We start from the raw sequence: 19,712 nt of genomic DNA on the forward strand, positions 1-19,712 counted from the left end.
CCAGTTTGTGCTGGAGATGGGCCTTCGCAGGCAGAAACATCTTACACCTATAGCAATGAACATCCAGGGAATTAAGATTGAGACAGTGGACTCTTATGAGTACTTGGGTGTTGACCTGACCAATAAACTGACAAAGTAGACTGTATCTGAAGACTCCAGTCTTTTGGATTGCAAGGGAACTCCCGAAGACCTTCTGTAACTCTGTGGTGGCATCTGCCATATTTTATGGTCATGTGGTCTGCAGGGAGATTAACATCCAATCACAGCACTATCTATCATTAGTCATATATATCTAGCTACATATATAGGTTTATTGTTTATTGTCTTAATAAAAGAGACTGTTCATTTATTTGTGTGAGCAAAATTAGAAATTCAGCAGGGGATCAAATAATTACTTCCCATATATCACCATATAGATAATACGTTCTCAGTGCCACTGTATCCTCCAAACCCAACTCTGTGCACTCCTGTCCTCACAGAGTTTCTTTAGAATGAAAAATATTAAGACAAGCATGGGTAGCAACAAAGCAAGCATACAGTATACAACAAGCAGGCATTAAGGACATCAAGCAGGCAATAGTTGGGAGTAGAAGGGAGGAAGAAGAGGAGAAAGAGAAAGGGATTGGAATGTGACTTGCACCACTCACCACTGCACCTGGTCTGCCGTCTAACCCATGAGCCCCCTGTATAGTGTTGTACACAGTTAGAGAGCAGAGATGATGAGGGGACGAGGTGGTAGGTAGATGGGGAGGGTAGTCAGAGTTGGATGGGGAGATGGGGGAAGGAGGCGTGAGTGAAGCAGCGACTCAAGTGACTTCAAAAACATATTCAGATGATCACAACAGATGAGCAATGAAAGTGATGAAGCGGAAGAGTGAGTGATTTGGTCATAGTGGGTGATGGCATCATGTTTTTCTTCGCAGTGATGGCTGTTCTAAATTTCACTGTGATTATATCAAAGGCATATTTTACCATTTTAAAAATAAAATTTACTTCTATACTGACATGAGCACTGGCTATAAATGAAACTTATTGAGTGTGACATAAACCATAAATTCTTTGTAAAGCCAAAGATTTACAGCAACATGGTCCATTTTAGAAAGATTATAATAAAAAATTAAATTTAATTCAATTATATTATATTCATTAAAGCTGTGATGCCACTTGGCTCAAGGCATTTACACTGCAACATAAAGACACTGCAAAGTTAGAAAGGAGAACACTCAGCCAGTGTTGAAGCAGAGCTTTACACACAGTCATAAATTGTTGTTAGATTCACACATCTCTTCTGCTTATCTGTGTGTGTGTGTGTGTGTGTGTGTGTGTGTGTGTGTGTGTGTGTGTCCTAATATAGAACAATTTCAACCAAAAATGTACAATCTGGATTCATCAGTCCATGAAACCTTTTACTATTGATACATACAGACTCCAGCTATTTCCTCCTGTTTAAGGATGGTTTCTTGTCAACCACCTTTCCACCAAGAACATTTTTGATGACACAATAGTAAAAAGTGGGTCAGCTGAAGGGCCTCATATATTTTTCAGGTCCTGTTTGTGAATTTTCTCCTATTTAACTCTTGGAAATCTTGGAGTCGATGTTAATCAGGATATGTCCTCACCACACTTTAAACAAAAAGTGGAATAAAACATCTAGAATTATATATAGGAAAGCATATAGAGGCTACAATGAAGCATGTAAATGAATCCATAGAAATGTAGAATGAAGTACAGTATGTGGATGAGTAAATCATAGTAATGAATGATTCAACCTTTGCCCTAGTTTATCTGTGTTAAAGGTCACAGAGAAAGAGAACGCATGATGGGATTCATGTAAGAGGTAAGAGGAGAAGGAGAGAAAAAAGATTGTAACTGTCAAACACGGAACCATCATTTATAAGTGGTTTTACTGATTGTTAATTAGTTGTAAATATGTTTAAGTTAACCAGTATAATGAATCAGAAAATAGAATAACAATGATTCAGGCCTCACTGAGATGATGTTACAATGAATGTTCATGTGAAAATGTGCTAAACACAAATCTAACTGAAGTAGAAATACATAAGCTAAATGAAACAAAGTGAATTGTATTGATATGTGACTGAGTGTGTAAATGCATTTTCTATGTTAAGAATGACAGGTGAAAGATGAAAATGTAATGAAGTGGTTTGAAGTAGGTGATTCAAGATGGCGCCGAGTATGGCAGCCTTGTCGCGAGCTCCCCCAAGCAACAGCTTTTTTCTGTGTTTAATTTTACTTTTCCTTCATTTTTTCGCGAGTAGCACATGTCTCCTTGTGTACGACCGACAAACCTTACTGGACATAAAAGACTGTCTTTCTTATAACTTTCCGGAGTTCAAGTTTTGCAACACGGACGCTCCGTTTGCAGACCCCCCATCCATCTCACCTGAGACGCCTTTGTTCTCTGGCCCTGGAGGCCGCAAACGCCGACGCAGAGGGAGAAGATCTGGCGTTCTGGTTCGACTGAGACGGCGCACTAACAGACCACCGTTACCCAGTTTATTACTGGCTAATGTGCAGTCTCTGGAGAACAAGCTGTGCGAGCTTCGGGCACGGATCTCATTCCAGCGAGAGATGCGGGACTGCTGCGTGATCTGTCTCACAGAAACCTGGCTATCGGACAAGGTACCGGACTCCGCAATACAACTACCGGGGTTCTCCGTGCATCGCGCGGACAGGTCACAGGATCTTACTGGGGAAAGCAGAGGTGGTGGTGTGTGTTTCATGATCAACAACAGCTGGTGTGATTATGCGAACGTGCACCCGGGAATTTACAGCAGTGATTATTACGGCTGTTTACATTCCCCCACAAGCCGACACTGACCGAGCACTCAGGGAACTGTACAGCGCGATAAGCAGCGAGGAAACCGCACACCCAGAGGCAGCGTTTATCACAGCCGGAGACTTTAATAAGGGAAACCTGAAGAAAGTCTCACCCAAACTCCACCAACACATCCACTTTAACACTCGTGGAGATCGGCTACTCGACCACTGCTACACCTCTTTCCGGGATGCGTACAAAGCCCTCCCCCGCGCCCCATTCGGCCAATCAGATCACCGCTCCATCCTGCTCCTGCCCGCCTACAGGCAGAAGCTGAAACAGGAAGCTCCAACCCGGAGGGCGGTGCACTGTTGGACAGACCAATCGGAGTCTGCGCTGCGGGACTGTTTTGATCACGCGGACTGGGAAATGTTTCACGTGGCTGCTAGGGACATTGATGAATACACAGACTCAGTCTGCGGATTTATCAGGAAATGCGTGGAAGATGTCGTCCCATCCAGAACAGTTAAATCCTTCCCAAATCAAAAACCCTGGATTAACGGAGATGTTCGCGTGGCACAGAGCACCGCCTTTGCCTCCGCGAACACATCGGACTACAAACACGCACATTACCAACTCCGGAAGACGATCAAAGCAGCCAAACGTGAGTACAGGGACAGGGTGGAGCAACAGTTTGACAACCCTCGGAGTATGTGGCAGGGACTAAACACGATCACAGACTTTAGAGGGAAAACCAGCACACCGCAGACCACGGCCTCTCTGTGTGAGGATCTAAACGTATTCTACGCTAGATTCGACACAGCGAACACCATGAGACCGGACAGTGTGCGTACCGCGGATGACGTCAGTGCGCACACTGTGTCTGAGGAGGATGTGCGGAGGTGCTTCAGGAAGGTGAACGCACGCAAAGCTACTGGTCCGGGCGGGATTCCCGGCCGCGTCCTCAAGTCATGCGCGGCTCAGCTGGCTGGAGTGTTCACGCACATCTTCAACCTTTCCCTCTCTCTGTCTGTAGTCCCAGCCTGCTTCAAAATGGCCACCATCGTCCCTGTACCCAAATCCTCCACCATCTCCTCATTGAACGACTGGCGACCTGTAGCCCTGACCCCCATCGTAAGCAAATGCTTCGAGAAGCTGGTCAGGGACTTCATCTGCTCTGCACTACCCGACTCACTGGACCCTCTACAGTTCGCATACCGCCACAACAGGTCCACTGATGATGCCATAGCCCTGACACTACACACTGCCCTGTCACACCTGGAGAAGAGAGACACGTATGTGAGAATGCTGTTTGTAGATTACAGCTCAGCATTCAATACCATCGTTCCCTCGAAGCTGGACAGGAAACTGCAGGATCTAGGACTGAGCAGCTCCCTCTGCAGCTGGATCCTTAGCTTCCTGTCTGACAGACGCCAAGTGGTCAGACTGGGCAGCATCACCTCATCCCCCGTCACACTGAACACTGGTGCTCCACAGGGGTGTGTACTGAGCCCTCTCCTGTACTCACTCTACACCTACGACTGCACAGCCACTAACAACTCCAACATCATTGTGAAGTTTGCGGACGACACTACAGTGGTGGGTCTTATCACCAACGGTGATGAGACAGCTTACAGGGAGGAGGTCAGCGCCCTGACCCACTGGTGTCAAGACAACCATCTCACCCTCAACGTCGCAAAGACAAAGGAGTTGATAGTGGACTTCCGGAGGTGCAGAGAAGTACACACCCCCATCACCATCAACGGCGCTGCTGTGGAGAGAGTGAGCAGCTTCCGGTTCCTTGGAGTACATCTGGCTGAGGATCTTACGTGGTCAGTACACACAAACAAAACAGTGAAGAAGGCGCAGCAGCGCCTCTTCTTTCTCAGGAGACTGAAAAGATTCGGCATGAGCCCCCGCATCCTCAGGACCTTCTATCACTGTGCCATTGAGAGCATCCTCACTGGATGCATCACCACCTGGTATGGCAACAGCACCGCCTACAACTGCAAAGCTCTCCAGAGAGTAGTGCGGTGCTCTGAACGGATAATTGGAGGTGAGCTTCCCTCCCTCCAAGACATCTACAGGAAGCGGTGCCTGAGGAAAGCGGGGAGGATCATCAAGGACTCCAGTCACCCCAGCCATAAACTGTTCAGACTGCTTCCATCAGGAAGGAGGTTCTGCAGCATCCGGTCCCGTACCAGCAGACTGAGAGACAGCTTCTTCCACCAGGCCATCAGACTGTTGAACACTTCATAGACACCTCAGCTTCACTACTGGAACTTTAACATTATGCACTCCATACTGTACAGTAATGCCACTGTTTTGCACATATTCAACTCTGTATATTTTATTTTATTTATTTTATATTTTTATTTATTGTTTACTCTATTTAATTTGTAAAATATGTGTACACACACACACACACACACACACACACACACACACACGTAGAAAATATTTAGTATACACATCCAGAAATGCATACACTATTATATATTGTACATATATTTATTCGTTTCAGATGTAGCCATTCTTGTATTTTGCTTGTTTACATTATTGTATTTTGCACAACTCTGTTGCTTGTGAAGCTCGCACACAAGAATTTCACTCACATGTGCTGTACCAATGTACCTGCACATGTGATGTGACAATAAAAGTGATTTGATTTGATTTGATTTGATTTAAAGTTGAAAGTTTAAATGTTGTAAGTCCGATAGAGAGAGCATGATAACGTGTGGGTGGACATTGGGCGATTAGACGTTAATAATGTCATTGGATGTCCCCGGGGGTGAGGTTAGATGTCACTTCAGATGTGATGTCCAGTGGGCGAATGGGGAGAAAGGGTGAGCAGTTTAAAAGTGAGGGGCGATTTGGGGTTCTTCCCTTTTGTCTTCTATGAGATGAGAAGTTCACACAGTGGAAAGCCACAGCCTGAACTGTGAACATGCAAACTGGTTTTGTACTTTTTGGCTTTTCATCTGCTCAATTTTGCTGTGATGGTTCATTCAGAAGGAGTTTGGTTCATCTTACTCCCCCTGAATCCCCAGCTGCTTTCCTGTAGGGTGATTACCATCAACTCAGAACATGGGGATAAGTGGATCTTTAGGTTGTGCTCATCCTTTCTCCAAGCTCTCCCCACCAAAGATAAGAACAAAATCAGCATTAGCTCAGACCAGGTTAATTAGATACGTATAGTTTACATATAGTTCAAGTGTTTTATGATTATTACTATTTGCCTTTGCTTTTGCTTTCTGGCAATTAAAGTCTAAATTGTGGACCTTCACTTTTTAACTCTTTGTTAGACAGTAAAGGTAAAAGTCTGAGTACTGATTTTGATCAGTGCAAATAGCTTTTACAGTTTACCCTAGCCTGTTAAAATAATCTTCCCTTGGGCCCTTTCCTCAGAAATTACAAGTGCCATGATCAATAGGGGAGCTACCGTAAACCAATGGGACTGACAGTATTTGATCTGCAAGGCTACTCAGTTTTCTTCTTATCTGGGTTAGCAGTTGACCTCTGCATACCTATTGGGTAAGACTCATAGGACCAAGAGCTGAAACAGACTTCCTGTATAGGGGTTGGGGGCCCATGCAGATCAAGAGTATAACAGAGAGCTATCAGGAAAAAAGGTTTTTCCTCTAGTTTGCGTCACCACGTAGTGACGCAGCTATCACTTTGTAAAGCGATAGTAAAGCGCTATATAAATACAGGCCATTTACCATTTACCATTTATTTAGTCAGGTGGATTATGTAACGCAATACCCAGAAGCAGTGCCGCTGCGCAGGCGCTGTTGCAGATCATCTCCCATGTTGGCATCCCGAAAGAGATATTGACTGACCAGGGCTCATCGTTCATGTCTCGCACCCTGAATGTCTACCACCCTCAGACTGAAGGAGTGGTGGAGCGGCTGAATAAGACTTTAAAGTCCGTGACTCGGAAGCTCATTCACGAGGATGAACATAATTGAGATCGCTGGTTAGACCCTCTGTTGTTTGCAGTGTGGGAGGTGCCCCAGGCTTCCACCAAGGGATTTTCAGGAAGCTGCAAGGGGTGCTCAACCTTATTAGAGAAAACTGGAGGAAGGTCTGAGTCCAATGAAAAATGAGATTCAGTACGTTCTGGATTTGTGAGCAAAACACACTTTTGGGAGGTTGTCATGGGAGAATTTGCGTGATGTTAACATCTGTACAACAGAGGGGCTAGAATCAGGCAATTTTAACAGGGAGATAAAGTGCTTGTATTGCTTCCCTTCTCCAGCTCAAAATTACTTGCCAAGTAGCAAGGGCCCTTGGTGGTCCCACGGCGAGTGGGGGATGTCGACTATGAAGTGATATGGTCGGACAATGGAGGGTCCATGCATATCACCTCAACCTCTTCAAAGCATGGAGAGAGACTGCAGCCGCTTCTCTGGTGAGCCTGGTGACAGAGACGAGCTGGGGCCAGAGGTACCAAATGCCACCATTCCTGCCTCCCTCCATTGTGATAACCATGTCGCACAGACCTAGAGAGCGGATGTTGGCGGATTGTTGCAGATGTGTTCTCCCCCCCACTCGGCCATATGAGTCTCATCGAGCACCATTTTCATACACAACCTGGCATGATGGCACGTTCACTGCCATACAGGCTACCTGAACATAAAAGTCAAATTGTTCAGAGGTATTTGGCTGAGATGCTGTGGATGGGAGTAACAGAAGAGTCAAACAGCGTGGTGTAGCCCTGTCGTTCTGGTCATGAAGAAGGATGGGTCTATCCCGTTCTGTGTGTGACTATTGCAAAGTGAGTGAGGTGTCACGCTTTGATGTTTACCCCATGCCCGTTTCAATGAGCTCCTGGTCTGGTTGGGCACGGCCCGCTTTTTCACAAAACTGGATTCAGCCAAGGGCTATTGGCAGATTCCCTTATCTGCAGAGTCCAAGGAAAAAACGGCCTTCTCCACTCCGCACGGTTTGTACCAGTTCGTCACCCTTCTGTTCGGTTTGTTTGGAGCCCAGGCCACCTTCCAGAGCCTCATGGACTGGGTGCTGTGGCTGCACGCTGTAATGCTGCCGCCTACTTGGATGATGTTATCATCCATAGTGACACCTAGTCGGAGCATGTGCAGCGGGTGACTGCAGTCCTGGAGTCCCTGAGGCAGGTGGGGCTCATGGCCAACCCAAAGAAGTGTGCAGTTGGACGGAGGGAGGTACAGTATCTAGGGTAGCACTTGGGGGAAGGAAGGTGTGTCCACAGATGGAAAAAAACAGCAGCAATTGCCAAGATCAAAAAGGAAGTGAGACAGTTCTTGGGGCTGACAGGGTACTACCACTGGTTCGTGCCTGGGTTTGCAGACCTGACCTTCCCCTTAATTGAGCTCACCCGAATGGGTGCTTCAGACCTGGTCCAGTGGACGGAGTCGTGGCAGGTGGAGTTTGTGCAGGTAAAAATGGCTATGTGGGGAGCAGCTGCTCACAGTCCTGACTCCCCCCCCCCCCCCACCCCTTTATCCTCCAGACTGACGCCTCGATGGTCAACTCTCTTTGTTATTACCTGCTGGGGCGCTCATACACCCTCTGCTCAGACCACGCCCTGCTGCAATGGCTTCACCGCATGAAAGATGCCAACGCCCGGATCACCTGGTGGTATCTGGTTTTACAGCCCTTTAAACTTCAACTTGTCCTACTTCCTGTCTCTGGACAAGAAATTTAGCTGGTTTAATTTATCTGTTTCATATATGCTGTTGAACTGTAGGTGACCTGTGTAAAGTGACGTGTTTCTGCCTTACAGAAGAGTAGTAGTAAAAATGGGGGAGGACCCCTTATATGGAGGGTCAGTTTGTATCCTCACTACAACCCCACAATTGCCTCGTGCTGGCTGAATTCCTTCTTGCAAGAATAAAGCGCTCAAATGGAAACTGAGCAGTGTCACCTCTTTTATTTAATGCACTAAACTTCCATAACACTCCTTTTTGATTAGTACACAGAATTTATGAACATTTATGGTTTGAGTTGTTTTGGATGTGTCAATTGAATGGGTTGCTACTAAATCTGGTGGGAATTTCATGTCAATAGCACCTTTATATTCAATGCTTATTTCACGCGCTGTATTATAATGTCTCAGTTAAAGCCAAGGACCTCAGCAGGCTCCACTGAACTTCACTTAAACCAGTGTTGGTTGGTCTGACTAATACGCAGGTACATGTTTGATCCATATTTTTATCTTCTGTTTTTATTAACTGCATTTTGTCCTTGTTAAGTTAAAGCTGAAATAAAAATGTTCAGCTCTATCTGTTAAAATTCAAGCTTTAAGTAATACGCTTTTGTCTTCTACTGTTTTGTTAATATGGAAGTGCTGGACCGGGCCACACTGACTCAGTCCAGCCTCAGTTACTACACGATACTACGGAGACTCCTGGTACTGGTGCTCCTCTGAAAATGGCTTTTTCTTGTACTCACACACATATTCAAGGTGAACATACTCACAGTTGATTTAAGTAAGTATGATTAACCTATTTTAGAACTGAAAAGTCAGTTGTTAGACTCTGTTTGCTGAACCTGCTTTCTAGAATCAGACTCAAACACAGGCAACAACAACAAAAACTAACAGATCACTAACAGGAAGAGGAAAAAAGGACGATAAAGAGAAGAGAAATCTAAAATGAGACAACAGAAAACTAGCCTTAAAAATAAAACAAGAAGTAAACAGAAGATAATTAGCATCAAGACAAAAAGAGACAAGGAAAAACTAAATTAAGGCATTAAGGCAAAGACAGCAAAAATATTTAAATATAAGAAAAAACTGGTTCTAAAAATATAAAAAGTATTAAAATCATACCAGGACTTAAAGTTCAGCATTATCTCACTGTCTAAAAATAATCACTAGGATAAAAAAAGAAATAAGAGCTACAGCTTATTATTATCAGAGAAATAAAAGCAGGAATCCCAAATTCAACTTACAAAGCAAATCCTTGGGACCTTGATAGAGCCAATAATTTCACGATTAATGATAATGCAACAACATCTTGCTATCATGTGAAAAACTCAATTCCTCAATCTATAAGTGACTGAGAGCAACTGAAATGGTGTCGTCAGCCCTCTGAAGCCTTTGAACCTTTCTCTGGTGTTTTGCAACATGTTTTTAACATCTGTATTTTCTGTAACTCCTGAACCAGCAGGTAAATTGTAAGAATTTCAATGGTTCCTGAACGCAGTGACTCATTTCAGTGATATTAGGATGATTACAGTAATTCAAGGCATAGGGTCACAGCAGCCAAAAGTTGGTTGAGAGAAGAGAAAGTGAGTGTGACGACGTTTTTTTATCTAACAGTTTGAGGGTTTTCTTTTAACTGTTTTTTGTTGTTTTCTGTGTTGCTTGCAGAGATTGTCGTGGCCAACCTGGCATTACTGTAATGACTGTAATGATATCACTGAAAAAGCACAGAGTTGAAGAAACCATTGAATTTTTTTGATTATGCCAGTGGTTCAAGAGTTTTGGTAGTTTGATGTAAAAGTTTGACCTAAAACTGATGATTATTTTAATGTGAGTGCAAACCAGTGTGAAAGAATAACAACCCAAAAATTCATTTTCAGATTATCCCATTACAAATCAACTCAAACATCATTTGCATCAATTTTCAATATGAGACAGCTAAGATGTATTTTGAATGTTGGTTATTATGAACAGACAGAATGTCCAGTGAACTTACAGGAAGTCCAAGATGGCCTCTGTCTCCCTTGTCGCCTTTCTGACCCGTTGCTCCCTTTTCTCCTCGGATTCCAATTCCTGGCTCTCCCTGAGTTAAAAGGTAAGAGATACAATACAATCCTTACACTTTCCTACATAAAATCAATGATATGATATGATATTGACAACATATAACTAGAGGCAAATTTAATAACCGTAGAAAGTGGGTAATATCATAGTTTGTTCTCACCTTAGGCCCCGATGGTCCTTGTGGTCCCTAGAGGAACAAAACAGTGAAATTTATTTCAATTCACTTTTATTTATATACTGCCACTCACAACAACAGTCATACTAAAGTGCTTCATATTGAAAGGTAATGACCCTCCAATAAAACAGAGAGAACAATCAAACGACCCCAATGGCGACAGTAGGAAGGAAAAGCTCCCTTTAAACAGGAAGAAACCTCTGGCAGAACCAGGCTCAGGGAGGAGCGGCCATCTTCTGCAATCGGTTAGGGAGTGAGTGGAGGACGGCAGGATAAAAGGACGAGATAAAAGTACATGGAGGACAAGAGTCAAAGCTTTAAAATAAGTAACGATTAAATTCAGAGTTATGTATAAAGACATGGTGAGTGAAATAAAGGTGAGTGAAGAAGAAACACCAAGTGCATCATGGGAAGTCCCCAGCAGCATAGACCTATCCAGAGTTTTCAGTCACATGACTGACTCACTACCCTGGCATGCAAAATATGGTCAGAAGTGGACAGTAGGTGGTGCTGTAGGAAAAGTATTTTTCTCGCCTATATCAAGCAACTACTCGAAAAACAAACATATGAAGAGAAACAATGAATTTTAGGGACTTGTGATCCATATTTTGCTCTGGCAGCTTTATGTAAATACCTAAAATACCTAAAAGTGCCAATGTCTCTCCCAGAGCTCCAGTTCAGTGACATCTATGTGCATCTTGTAGAACAGGGGTCGGCAACCTTTCTGATGATGAGTGCCTATAAATTCCCTCAGAGGTCATTGTGCCATATGACTGCATTAGCAATGAATTTAATAACGCTCTATATGAACAGTTACTCACTATATAGATCAACTTTACAGAATTATATTTGTTCGCAGATGTTGGCAGCTATTAGCGAATAGTTATCAGCTATTTAGAAACAAAAAAAGACTTTTTATCCATAACAGCAAATGAACTGTACAACAGAAAATACAAATGCTATTTATGGTCTCCTCCCAACAATGATAAGAAAAATAAACTGGGCCAACATGGCATGTTTGTTAATACAGAGACACACATGTTAATGTGATCTCTGGTCTCCCACTCAGAGACACAGGTCTCCGAGTGTCCAGCATTCAGAGGCTACCTGAGGACTCATGTGAGAGAAAATCTGCTCACACAGACATGTAGAGCCAAACACTGTCAGTAAGGCCTCTGCAATGTTCTGAAGACAGTTAAACTTGTCAGGTAGTGACGTCCAGCAGGTGAACATGCAGCTCCATGAACACGCACAGCTGTGGATTCCAGCTGCGTTCATAGTTCTGCAAACTTCTGCAAACTGACCCCACAGTGTCGAGCTTTTCAGTTCAATCAGCTGCATTTCGATGTCGCATTAACTGGCATTAAACCAGCCAGTTAATGCAAGATAAACCCAGCTGCTCTTTAAAGCTTTCTGGTTTGATCAGTATCGAGTCTTCGGATGTATCCGTGTATTTCCGTGGTGCTGATGCTGCGCTGAGCGGACAGCTGCTGAAGCATTTGAAGTGTCAGAATGTGGAAATTTAAACATCGCTTGAAAAAACTGCCAGCTAACAACGTCCCTCTCACCGGTAGTTACTTTTAGCCAGTTACAAGTTGATCTGGTAGTTGGGGTTGTTAGCTAAGATACCGACATTAAGAAGCGGCACAACTAATGTGTGTATGCGAGCTAATTTGCGATGTGCACCGCTGGCCCGGCCATTTATTTTTTAATGCACCTGCTCAGATTAGTTCACTGCGTGTCGTGCCCAAGGCTGGACTGGGACAAAAAATCTGCATTTTGACTGGAGACCGGCCCCCCAGGTCTTAAAGCCATAAAGCCTTTGAATGAAAACAGACGCTGTTGTGACAGTGATGTACAGTCTTGTTGGTATATGTATGATTTCTGTACATTTTACGTCAGATAAAAACTTTGGTTGTGAGATTCAGATAATTATTTATTAAAAGTGAGACATTTTAAATGAGAATAAGAAAGAAAAGTATTTCTTTGTGCCCCCTCTCCCTGTTAATGCCCTACCTGCCCCCCTGGCAAAACTTTGCTAGACCCGCCCCTGCACAGTTACCAGCTGTCAGCTACTTAGAAAAGGATCCTGGTGTTATTTGTCTCTCAGAAACAGCTCATAACTTCAACTCATCCATGTCACCTAAAAGGTAAACCTGTTTCTCCATCACTGTTCAGCTCTGATGATTCAGTAAGGACATCTCCTGGTTTCATCTTCATGTTTCCCTCTCACCACATATCCAAACCGACATCATGACCAGCAGCTTTACAGCTGTGGCTCCAGCAAACATCAGCTGATACTAGAAATGAATATTAAATCAATTCTAACAACAGCTGATCAAGCTTAAACGTGCTGCTGTTGTTTAGCGCGACATCGGCTGGTTTCCTGTTTCTGGCGCAAAGTGGGAGATAAACAAACAAGAGAGAAAAGCCGATCAGCTGATCATTGATCAGTTTCATGATTGAAGTAGCAACAGGAGAGGGAGGGGGAGAGAATGAGAGGAGAAGAGGCAGCTGCAGCGTAAAGATGCAGAATAACTCCAGCGTTGTGTCTTTTTCCATTCTAGCTGAAGTACAAACTGTGTTCCTTTTCAGCTCAATACGAAACGCGTAATATTTTCTCTGAATGCGGGACGATTCCGTTTTTTACAGGTCAGTTGGAAACTCTACTAACTAACCTTACAAATAAGTTCACTCTCACTAACATCATAGCACCCATCCAGCTGTATAGAAACTCCGTCATGCTAGCTAGTACGCAGTACGAGTTATTGTAACTGACGGTAAAAAGTCAGCATAACGAAAATAAACTCCACCTAAACTTGGTTTATATCTGACCCAGATAGACTGCAGGTCATAACTTCTTACCTGAAGTTCAGTTCACCTGACACTCGGACCGGCGGCCACTTCCGGTCTCTCCTCCTCCTGCCTCCCCTTTCCCTCATCCACCTGCTGGCCTCTGTGGGAGCTCCGCCATAGCCACAACCAAACAACTGAGTTATTTTTACACATCAACCAGCATCTGGCCAATCCACCACCTTTCATTGTTTATGCCGTTACAAAAAAAAGAAAAAGACATCGGCCCATAAAAACGAAAAATCACCATCGACCCACCAGGCAAATGTCTGGTATGCCCGATGGCCAGTCCAGCTATGGTCGTGCCATCAGTTAACCCTTCGCATGCCAGATGTGGCACGCGTGCCCAGGGTTGCCGACCCCTGTTGTAGAAAATCACTGACCTTACGCTGATGCCAGGATGCAACCTTTCAAACTATGGACTTCTACGTCTATTTTCAATTTGGATGGGTAAATAATATTGCTATGTGGAAGCCAGAGATGGGCAGTGTTACTGCCATGTTAAGGGATTACTTTTTTTGGAGAAGTAATCAGTAATTAGTAACTAATTACTTTTTTCAAGTAACTTGACCAACACTGGTGGAAGCTGAAGAACAAGAAAGTGTTCATCATTAAAGCAAAGGTAAGTGTCGCATAGCTATCTTAAATAAACTACCACACCTAAATCTTATGCTTGGTTGACTTGGGCTTTCACTGTGTATGACTAGAAAGGTTCCAGTAGTACTAATTTGTCACATTAACGTCATGTCAAAACAGTAAAGTTGAAAGAGTGTTTTTCCAGCGTCAGGTTAACCATTCCTGGAGTTTAAATTAGCCACCTCTGAGAGCCTGGATTGTTGTGGAGATTAGTGCGATTTGGCCTGTAAGGCAGGTAAAGAGATGTGTCCTCACATGTTTGTGCTATACTCAACGCCCTTCTGGCAGCTGTAAATAAATGCTGATTAGTGCATCCCATAGCACAGGAACTATCTGCCGTTTTGGCCTTCAAGCCACACGTTGAACTTGATGTTTAAAGGGAGTCATGCTAATTTCACATGTAGCATCCACGTACAGCTTGTTACAAGCAGGTGTGGGGCCTGACTGACCACAGGGCAACATAAACGTAAGACCATGTACAGGGGCCCAGCTTCCTGTCCCCCCTGGTAGGACACTTAACATGTTGGTGGAATTTGGGGAGTTTAGATTTCAAACCACAGGGCACTGTTTGAGGCCCTGCAGTAATGCTCCAGTCTGTGGCTCCAACTTCGTCCCAAACTTTACACCAATCATCAATATTTAGCAGGTGGTTTTGATGGTATTGCTTGTTTATGTATTTGACCGTATTAGAAGGCTCATTAGATCATACTGAGGTTGTAGAGGAAGTTTGCTACTCAATCCCCGGCTCTTTGAGTTATCTTTCACAGTATTCTTGGGTAAAATACTGAACCCCAATTTGTCCACAGTGTATCCATGTGAATGTGCATGTAAATGCTAAATAAATGGCTTAGACATAGATAAGCACTGTGTGAATGTGTGTGTGATTGGGTGAACGAAAAACATGCTTTTAGTGCTCAAACTGGGTATAAAGACAATAAGGACAGGAGGTAAGCATCCTATTTATCATTTAAAAACATGGTTAGTGTGTCACATGAAACACCTTTACAGTTATGCATTACTTTTGTTTTTAAAGATAAGAGTTACGCGGCATATCTGACTTACTGCTGGGCCAGCTGGTCCTGGGGGTCCTGGAGGACCATAGATCTAAAGGCAGGGTATACACAGTTTTAAAAGTAGTGCTTATAAGGCACTGACAAGCAGAAAATTATAAAACTCAGTTTATAAATAATCCTTACCGATTCTAACCTTCCTCCATCTCCAGGTTCACCTTTTGGACCCTGTAACAATATGTGGGAAAGACACAGGGACAAAGGGTTCGTGATATATTTCCATATTTTACAAAACTATTACAGGACATCTGTGATTTCATACTACACTTGTGCGATTTGATACAGCACTTGGAGCACAGCATTTCACTACCTCACAGCCATCTAACCAGCCATCTCTTGCAGCTTGAGAGGCAACACTGCATAGCATCGTACACAGGAACCATTTGTTAAGGGAACATTTCAGTGTACTATAAGGTCACATAGTTATCAAATCAAATCAAATCACTTTTATTGTCACATCACATGTGCAGGCACACTGGCACAGCACATGCGAGTGAAATTCGTGTGTGCGAGCCCCACAAGCAACAGAGATGTGCAAACACAACAACACAAACGAGCAAAATACAAGAATGGCCAACCTGAAACTAATAAATATATGTACAATATATAATAGTGTATGCATTTCTGGATGTGTATACTAAATATTTTCCTACATGTGTGTGTGTGTGTGTGTGTGTGTGTGTGTGTGTGTGTGTGTGTGTATACACATTTTTACAAATTAAATAGTAAAAAAAAAAAAAAAAAAAAAATAATAATAATAATAATAATAATAATAAAATATATAAAATATACAGAGTTGAATATGTGCAAAACAAGTGGCATTTATATACAGTGTGGAGTGCATAATGTTGAAGTTCTAGTAGTGAAGCTGAGGTGTCTATGACGTGTTCAGCAGTCTGATGGCCTGATGGAAAAAGCTGTCTCTCAGTCTGCTGGTACGGGACCGGATGCTGCAGAACCTCCTTCCTGATGGAAGCAGTCTGAACAGTTTATGGCTGGGGTGACTGGAGTCCTTGATGATCCTCCCCGCTTTCCTCAGGCACCGCTTCCTGTAGATGTCTTGGAGGGAGGGAAGCTCACCTCCAATTATCCGTTCAGAGCACCGCACTACTCTCTGGAGAGCTTTGCAGTTGTAGGCGGTGCTGTTGCCATACCAGGTGGTGATGCATCCAGTGAGGATGCTCTCAATGGCACAGTGATAGAAGGTCCTGAGGATGCGGGGGCTCATGCCGAATCTTTTCAGTCTCCTGAGAAAGAAGAGGCGCTGCTGCGCCTTCTTCACTGTTTTGTTTGTGTGTACTGACCACGTAAGATCCTCAGCCAGATGTACTCCAAGGAACCGGAAGCTGCTCACTCTCTCCACAGCAGCGCCGTTGATGGTGATGGGGGTGTGTACTTCTCTGCACCTCCGGAAGTCCACTATCAACTCCTTTGTCTTTGCGACGTTGAGGGTGAGATGGTTGTCTTGACACCAGTGGGTCAGGGCGCTGACCTCCTCCCTGTAAGCCGTCTCATCACCGTTGGTGATAAGACCCACCACTGTAGTGTCGTCTGCAAACTTCACAATGATGTTGGAGCTGTTAGTGGCTGTGCAGTCGTAGGTGTAGAGTGAGTACAGGAGAGGGCTCAGTACACACCCCTGTGGAGCACCAGTGTTCAGTGTGATGGGGGATGAGGTGATGCTGCCCAGTCTGACCACTTGGCGTCTGTCAGACAGGAAGCTAAGGATCCAGCTGCAGAGGGAGCTGCTCAGTCCTAGATCCTGCAGTTTCCTGTCCAGCTTCGAGGGAACGATGGTATTGAATGCTGAGCTGTAATCTACAAACAGCATTCTCACATACGTGTCTCTCTTCTCCAGGTGTGACAGGGCAGTGTGTAGTGTCAGGGCTATGGCATCATCAGTGGACCTGTTGTGGCGGTATGCAAACTGTAGAGGGTCCAGTGAGTCGGGTAGTGCAGAGCAGATGAAGTCCCTGACCAGCTTCTCGAAGCATTTGCTTACGATGGGGGTCAGGGCTACAGGTCGCCAGTCGTTCAATGAGGAGATGGTGGAGGATTGGGTACAGGGACGATGGTGGCCATTTTGAAGCAGGCTGGGACTACAGACAGAGAGAGGGAAAGGTTGAAGATGTGCGTGAACACTCCAGCCAGCTGAGCCGCGCATGACTTGAGGACGCGGCCGGGAATCCCGTCCGGACCAGTAGCTTTGCGTGCGTTCACCTTCCTAAAGCACTTCCGCACATCCTCCTCAGACACAGTGTGCGCCCTGACGTCATCCGCGGTGCGCACACTGTCCAGTCTCATGGTGTTCGCTGTGTCGAATCTAGCGTAGAATACGTTTAGATCCTCACACAGAGAGGCCGTGGTCTGCGGTGTGCTGGTTTTCCCTCTAAAGTCTGTGATCGTGTTTAGTCCCTGCCACATACTCCGAGGGTTGTCAAACTGTTGCTCCACCCTGTCCCTGTACTCACGTTTGGCTGCTTTGATCGTCTTCCGGAGTTGGTAATGTGCGTGTTTGTAGTCCGATGTGTTCGCGGAGGCAAAGGCGGTGTTCCGTGCCGCCAGTGCCGCGCGAACATCTCCGTTAATCCAGGGTTTTTGATTTGGGAAGGATTTAACTGTTCTGGATGGGACGACATCTTCCACGCATTTCCTGATAAATCCACAGACTGAGTCTGTGTACTCATCAATGTCTCTGGCGGCCACATGAAACATTTCCCAGTCCGCGTGATCAAAACAGTCCCGCAGCGCAGACTCCGATTGGTCCGTCCAACAGTGCATGGGGCCTGGTGCCTACTTTGTTTTACATTTTGTATGTCTTACTGTCAGACATCTGTTGCATAACCCGAGTCTTATACAGCAAATCTCACCCAAGTAGTGAAGATCTACAAGGTTTCTAAGCATATTAAATTCATAAATATATAATGCACCTAATTACTGCTGCAACAATTCATCGGCATAATCATAATGTCATTGACTATAAAAATTTGTTGATGCACAATTTTATCATTGACAGGTCATATACTAACATCACGTAAATGTGTTTTTGTAACTGCAATAAGCTTCAGGAAGCGATGGGGGCAGTATCGCCTCTATCGTCTGCCAAGACTTCACTCAATACTAACAAAGAAGAACATGTTGTGAATGCAAACATGAGGATGGAAGAAAAGGGAAACTGAGATTTTAAAATACGCAACAGCATTTCACAGAAAACTGCACAGAAGTGCATTCGGGGTGGGCGAGGTTGAGATGGTTTGCTAAAGGTGGGCTGATCAATCCAAATATTTGTTCTGATATCAGATTGATTCTAACACTATAGGATAGAGACATTATTTCTATCCTCCAAGTTCAGTAAATAGTTTTTAACAAATAAATATTTTTTGAAAGATCTACTTCAAACATGCACAAATATTAAAAATATGTCCCAGCATTGACAGATTCCAAACAATCTGCAATAAATTTGTTAGAAGAAATTTTAAAATAAGATGTCCTGATCCACCAAATATAGCAAATGCATCAGTTAATTTCTTGCACAGAACTCCAACTTACAGTCTTTGACACTCTCGGGGTCTCTTCCAAGTCTTTAATTAGATAAGAGTGTAGCGAGAAAGACCAAGATGTACCCTCTGGATGACAACGATGTGGAACAGTGATAATGTGGAACTTCAAAGACAGTTGTGTGGTTAACGTAGTCACTTACAGGTGATCCAGATGGACCCATGTCACCCTTGGTGCCTTTGGGTCCTGGAAAGCCCATGACACCTCCCTCTCCTCTGGGACCTTCAGGACCTGCCGGGCCCAGGAGACCAGGTTCTCCAGGCTTCCCTCGAGGTCCCTGAAAATAGAGGATCATAAGTTGCTCCACTTTATTAAATGTAAACAACAGAAATCTGCATGAATTAAATGTGTGTTATATCAAATCAGTGATGGTTAAGTGTAATTATCACCCACACTCTTGGATTTTAGGAACCTCATAAAATCAGACCTGAGTAATAACATGGAGACAACATAATATTACCTTCTCTCCATCCAGTCCTGGTGGACCTGGTAGACCAACTTCACCCTAAGGACAAACCAAGGTCGCATTACCAACTAGGCAAACCAGACAATTGTCTTCGTTTACAATAACTGCACATCCACACCAATGTCATTATGACTGAAAGAGAAACCTCTTTTAACACAGCCTGTTTGTTTGTTTTAATGCAGACTCTTGCAGCTTCTGTTGAGATGACCAGTGCGATCAGATAAAAGGTCAGTACAAGTAAACCTGTGATGAGAGCTTTGTTTTCCCAAGTGCATGAAACGTGCCTACTTTTTACAAAGCGTACATATTTCCACAAACTTTATGATGCCACTAAAACGAAAGCACCTTTATCAATAAAGTAAACCCAAAATAATTCCTGGCCAGTCTTCTCTGTCTTAACACGTATCCAATGTTACATTTGA

At 44.0% G+C, this 19,712-nt stretch overlaps 1 protein-coding gene across 1 annotated transcript in view; it reads right to left on the reverse strand.

The window, feature by feature from the left end:
- col13a1 (collagen, type XIII, alpha 1) overlaps positions 1-19,712 on the reverse strand; it is a 71,236-nt gene that overhangs the window by 21,336 nt on the left and 30,188 nt on the right. Inside the window, exons 23-29 of the mRNA XM_086258171.1 lie at positions 19,285-19,329; positions 18,967-19,101; positions 15,393-15,434; positions 15,259-15,300; positions 10,693-10,719; positions 10,465-10,551; positions 648-683 (exon numbers count right to left, since the gene is read on the reverse strand). Coding sequence (XP_086114297.1) covers positions 648-683; positions 10,465-10,551; positions 10,693-10,719; positions 15,259-15,300; positions 15,393-15,434; positions 18,967-19,101; positions 19,285-19,329 — 414 coding nt within the window. The remainder of the gene's footprint in view (positions 1-647; positions 684-10,464; positions 10,552-10,692; positions 10,720-15,258; positions 15,301-15,392; positions 15,435-18,966; positions 19,102-19,284; positions 19,330-19,712) is intronic.

The sequence above is a fragment of the Aulonocara sp. 'chitande type north' Nkhata Bay genome, linkage group LG13, assembly GCF_057382095.1.
Source record: "Aulonocara sp. 'chitande type north' Nkhata Bay isolate Kocher_YH1m ecotype deep benthic linkage group LG13, A_spYH_male_GT1.1, whole genome shotgun sequence".
In the NCBI taxonomy this organism is placed as follows: Eukaryota; Metazoa; Chordata; class Actinopteri; order Cichliformes; family Cichlidae; genus Aulonocara; species Aulonocara sp. 'chitande type north' Nkhata Bay.